The 6,063-nt window shown below is 45.5% G+C and overlaps 1 protein-coding gene across 1 annotated transcript; it reads right to left on the reverse strand.

Annotated features, from left to right (window-relative positions):
* Window positions 1-4,309: 4,309 nt before the first annotated feature.
* On the reverse strand, window positions 4,310-5,374 carry LOC127206800 (igE-binding protein-like; the record flags this gene model as incomplete). The annotated part of the gene is made up of 1 exon (XM_051166081.1): window positions 4,310-5,374. A coding segment is annotated over one exon (1,065 nt), but the record flags the coding sequence as incomplete, so codon positions are not given.
* Window positions 5,375-6,063: the final 689 nt, after the last annotated feature.

Below are 6,063 nucleotides of genomic sequence, written 5' to 3' on the forward strand. Positions count from 1 at the left end.
GTGCCAGACCATCTGCTGGTCAGGAGAGAGTGTATTTGGACTTTCCCAAGGTGAGCTAATTGTGTTGCTAGGGAATGTTTTTCTTTAAAAAAAAAAAGGCCGGGCGTGGTGGCGCACGCCTTTAATCCCAGCACTCGGGACGAAGAGGCAGGCGGATCGCTGTGAGTTCGAGGCCAGCCTGGTCTACAAAGCGAGTCCAGGATGGCCAAGGGTACACAGAGAAACCCTGTCTCGAAAAACCAAAAAAAAAAAAAAAAAAAAGAACGTATTTGTTTGTATTTAATGTGCATTGGTGTTTTGCCTGCGGGTATTTCTGTCTGTGTGATGGTGTCAGATCTTACAGACAGTTGTGAGCTACCATCTGGATGCTGGGAATTGAACCTAGGTCCTGTGGAAGAGCAGCCAGTGCTCTTAACCCCTGAGCCATCTCTCTAGCCCCAGGAATATTTTTCTGTTTAGACTAGTTTGTGGTTTTTCTGGAATCTGGGTTTCAGCTCTTGGCCAGGTTTAACACAAAATGGAATTTCCTTTTCAAAATGGTGTTTGTTTGGTCCTTACACTTCCACCACGTGGATAACATGAATAGAACTCTGATTTTTAGGCTTGGTAACCAGGGCCTTTACACACTGAGCCATCTTGACAATACCGACCCCCTTTAAAGATTTCTTTTACTTTTTGGATGATTATATGATTATATGTCATGTGTGTGGAGGGCTTCCCACGGTGGCCAGCAGAGAGCATCAAGTCCCCTGGTGCAGGTGGTGCAGGCAGCCAGCCACCCAAGGTGCTGTAGCAAACAGAGCATCCTATAGGAGGCAGGAAGTGCTCTCAACCATTGAGCCATCTCTCCAGTTCCATCTTGTCTTACGTGGTTTTTTATTATTATTCATATATAAAGCCCAGGAAAATGGATTTCCTCACTAAGGAAGCTGTGGTGGCTTTCATTTCTAATCGCACCACTTGTGTAGAAGTAGGCAAATAAGGAGTTCAAGTTTATAGGTAGCACCACCACGCCCAACAGATATTTTCCTTTTTTAGGCATAGACTTGTTTGGTTTTTTATATTGTCTGTCCAATGTTACTTCATTAGTTTAATGTCATCATATACCTTTTGTTTTGTTTTTTGGTTTTTTGAGGCAGGGTTTCTCTGTGTAGCCTTAGCTGTCCTAGACTAACTTTTGTAGACCAGGCTAGCCTCAAACTCAGAGCTCTCTGCCTACCTCAGCATTCAGAGTGCTGAGATTATAGGGGTGCGCCACCACCACCCCGCCATCATGCACATTTTTACACTGTTATTTTGTTCATTTCAAGATCTTTATTAAGCATCTACTGTCCTGGGCACGCTGGCTTAGCAGGTAGGATGTGACTCGCGTTACCGTCTCGCCAGCAAGAACGACGCTGCATACACAGGATCCTTCTGCAGTAAAGCTTTAATGCGTCTTAAGAGGGAGAGCATAAGCTTACAACAAGTAAAATGGAGACCCCAAACAGCAGAAACCCATCCCTTATATAGGAAACTGTTCTCCGCTTAGGATGTGTCAGTCCCTGATTGGCTGTTACTCATCAGGCGATATGACGCCATGGGAGAAGCAGAGCACAACAAGTGGAAAGTTCCTTCGCACATGCGCAGATTACTTGTTTTACCAGTTTGGGACACAGGATGTCAGCGCCATCTTGTAATGGCAAATGTGAGTGCGGCCTCTCACATCTCCCCCTTCTCTTTTAATTAAAGGCCTAACTAAAAGAATAGGTGAAAACTGGCGCCACATCGGGTTCGCAGCTCGCTACAGTTTGTTGTATGAGCAATGAGCTTAGGAAAAGGAAATGGTCCAATCAAGGCTGGAGCATGACTCTGGACCAACCGATCGAGGACCATTTTAGAGGTACCACTCAGTGCCGTCCCGCGTGCAATGGGCAATTTTCCCCGCGGGGTGCAACGGCCACTGGGTGCACGTAGATATAGAGTGCCTTTCGGCGTGCAATGGCAACTAGGCCCAGTCGAGTGCAAAGGCCACGCAGAGAGAAGAAAGAGAGAGAGAAAACTCATTGCCCTTATTTAGGACTTAAAGGCTGCCCGCCAAGCCGCCGTCTCCCCCTATTCCTTTATTTAGGAAGCAATAAGACACCCATTAAAGAGAGTGGAGACAGAGGTAAATAGCTCATATTGCCGCAGAGCCATTTTACTGCAATGCCTCACTATGCAACTCTCCAGGGCTGCTGAAACTTACTCACTCCACCTCGTGCAATGAGCTGAGACTCTGAGGGTGCAGGAGCTGAGCAGCCAGCGACTTATTGCTTAAGCATGGATAGCCATATATCAGGGGAGGTCCCACTTTCTACTGCTGCAAGTGCTTGGGCAATAACCACCTTGTCTCTTTTTGTTTGAGCCCTGAGTTTACAGACCAACCATAGGGTCAACACTAACCCACAGCAGATCGCAGCTCCAAATAATCCAACCCCAACCCATTCCTTAAAGAAGGAGAAAGCCGAAGATATCCATGACGAAAGTCCCTCTGTAAGCGACAGATCCAGGCATGTGGAATTAACTTGAATGATGGCAGTTCTTAATTCTCTTAATGTTTGCTCGAATTCTGTTGTCCAATTCGGCATCGGGAGTGGGAATGTTGACGTGATCCCCCAGCGTTGTTCCCCCTTTGTTATTATCACTTGGGTCATCACCAGGCTGAGTATCAGCATCTTCTGGAACCGTCTGGATTTTTCTGGTAAGTCTTTCTGGTACCCAAAACGGATTGTCTTCATCCTGTGGAAAAACGCACACAGCTCCCCTGGATCTTATAAGAATAGGATCCGGTCCTTTCCATTTGTTACTCAGAACATCCTTCCATTTGACCATTTCTTTTGGCCTGCTGGGCTCTAAATAGTGTCTTTCTGCCGCAGTATGGCCTTTATCATCTAGATTTTAAAAATTTAGGGTAAAGAGTGCCATGGAAATGGCCACTCTTGGTACTGAGGGAAGAACGCTCTCTATTCCCCTTTTTTGCTTTATTAAATAAGATTTGAGTGTGCGGTGTGCACGTTCTACAATCCCTTGTCCTTGAGGGTTGTAGGGAAGGCCAGTCAGATGAGTCACATTCATCTGATGACAGAACTGTTGAAATTTTTGTGAGGTGTATGCAGGTCCATTATCAGTTTTGAGAATTTTAGGCATTCCCCAAGCACTCCATGCTTCAAGGCAATGCTGTATCACATGTGAGGCCTTTTCACCCGTAAGTGGTGTGGCAAATATAATGCTTGAGCATGTATCAATGGAAACATGTAGATACTGAAGTTTACCAAAGGAAGAGACATGCGTGACATCCATTTGCCAGATTTGTAAAGGTCTTACGCCCCGTGGGTTTATCTCTACATGGGGTGTAGGCAAAAATTCACAACAATTTTTACATTGAGTCACAATGTCTCTAGCTTCTTTTCTAGTTATAGCAAAGCGGCGGTGGAGAGTTTCAGCCATCACATGAAAGTGCTGATGAAAATTTTTTGCTGCATCTGCCTGGGAGGACAGTGCAGTGGCTATAAGCCGAGTGGCCTTATCAGCCAAGTCATTGCCCCGGGACATTGGACCTGGTAGGCCCGAATGTGCCCTGACATGGGTAATATATATGGGTGTTTTTCTATTTTGTAAGGCCAATTGTATTTGCTGAAAAATAGAGGCGACTTTACTAGAGGACTTAATGATTCCCGCGGCCTCCAATAAATTAACAGCATTAACCACATAATAGGAATCTGATACAATATTTAAAGGCTCGGGAAAGATCCTTAAAACCTCTAAAACTACCAAACATTCTACTATTTGAGGTGAGGTTTCTTGGTAATCTTTAGTCATTATCTTATCATTAACCACATAGGCACCAATTCCAGTTTTTGAACCATCTGTATATACTATTATTCCATCTTTAAGTGGGGACTTAACGGTCATTTGTGGAAACACCACAGCTTGATTTAATGCAAATTGTAAGATAGGATGTTTTGGGTAATGATTGTCAATTCGTCCTGAAAAGGAGGTAATCAAAACAGCCCAATCATTGGAAGTAGCCGACAGGGTTTGAACCTGTGCAGCAGTGTATGGTACAATCAGAAGTCTAAGCTCCTGTCCCCTTTTGAAATTGAGAAAACTCCTTTTGGACTAGAACATAAAATTTGAATCTCTGTAGAGTGTTGATTATCTACGATTCCAGGATACACTATTAAGCCTTGTAAGGTAAGTATGCCTCGACCCAGTATGAGGCCGACAGTTCCTTGAGGCAAAGGTGTAATGGTCTCTGTAGGAACTGGTTGGATATTCATTTGTGGCATTAGTAAGAAGTCGGAGGCGGCACGCAGGTCCACTCTTGTAGAGTGTCCTGAGCTGTGTCTCTGTTGTCCTCCTGGGCTTTGACAAACCGGTTCCCATATCTTTGAGGGCCCTGGGACCGAGGGCCCAACGGCCCGTTTTTTGGCGCGTCGGTAGCCTGGCTATTATCGACGGTTTGATTGTTAATAGGTGGGAGGAGTCTCCCCTGCACATCTCTCACCGAGCGGCATTGGCTAGTCTTATGATATCCTTTGCCACAACGGTTGCAGAGAGTCGGTGTTTCTCCCCTTCTGTTTGAGTTTTTGCAGTCCTTTTTAAAATGCCCAGGCTTGCCACAGTTATAGCAAGTCCTCTGGTTGGTTTTACCAGCAGGGCGTTTTTGAGACTGGAGGATAGCAGCTGCTAGGCCCGCATTAGTAAGCGGTCCTCCGAGGTCTCTACACACTCTGAGCCAATCTTGTAAGCCCTTTTTTTTTCTAGGGGCTATGGCGGCTCTGCACTCTTGAGTGGCTTGTTCAAATATCAACTGTTCAATAAAAGGTTCCACCTGCTCAACATCTCCAAAGATACGTCCTGCTGCTTCTGTCATTCTGGCCACAAAATCGGAAAACGATTCCTCAGGGCCCTGAATAATTTTTGTAAGGCGCCTATTAGCCTCCCCTTTTTTAGAAAGCTCTTTCCAGGCTTTAATAGCTGTCTGTGAAATTTGAGCATAGGCTCCCCAATGGTAATTTGTCTGATTCACAGTAAATTGACCTTGACCTGTCAACAAGTCAAAGGTCCAGTTTCTCTGTTCAGGAGTAAGGGCAAGAGCATTGGCCTGGGCTTGTGTTTGAGCGGCCTCATACCAGAGAGCCCTCCATTCCATGTATTGACCCATGTCTGGAAGTGCGGCTTTTGCTACCATCTGCCAATCAGAAGGAGTTAAGGTGCCAGTGCCAATTCTATCCAACATTACCAGGGTAAAATTTGCATTAACCCCGTATTTGCGGACAGACTCAGCCAATTCTTTAATTAGGTTATATTCGACGGGGGCATGTACTCGTCCCCCATTCTCTGTTTCAAAAACAGGAAGAAAATTGTGTAATTTTTTACGAATCTTTTCCGGCCAAAAGGAAAATCCAGACCGCAGTTCGTAGGGTGGAGGAGCGGTGGGTGTTACCCTACGAGAGGAGTTATGGGAGGGTTTTTTATTATTTCCTTGTTCGTCTGGGTAGTATCTCTCCTCCTCATATTTGGCTGCCTCCTCCTCTAACTCTGCTTCTTCCTCTGAATCAAGAGCCTCATTGTCAGAGGCATTGGGGCTAGAGCTTGCAGAGCTATCAATATTTAATGCCTCAAGTTCCCTTAATGGGTAAAGTCCTTGTGATGTCCCTTCTGGGGAATCAGGGGACTGCACTCCTTTTACAGGAGGGTTCTTAGCTTCTTTCCTTTTACGGGTATCCCTTTTCTTGCACGCACCCAACCTCTCACTACGTTCGGTTTCTGACATGCTATCCTGAACTTCCTCTAGGGCGACCTGTCCTTCCTCTACTGCCCTCTTGCAATTGTCATCCTCTAGGCAATTTTTTACAAGTAAAAAAATAAAAAATATCACTCCTAGAATCGGCCCAAGAAATTCAGAAATATGCATACCTCTCCGAACTTACCTATCCCTGCAGTTCTGAATCCTCCTTGAAGTCAAGGGGTCTCCGAAGGTGCTGACGATGGTGTGGTCAATTTTCCGGGTTTCGGCACCAGATGTGACTCGCGTTA

This window comes from Acomys russatus, chromosome 2 (genome assembly GCF_903995435.1).
Source record: "Acomys russatus chromosome 2, mAcoRus1.1, whole genome shotgun sequence".
Lineage (NCBI taxonomy): Eukaryota > Metazoa > Chordata > Mammalia > Rodentia > Muridae > Acomys > Acomys russatus.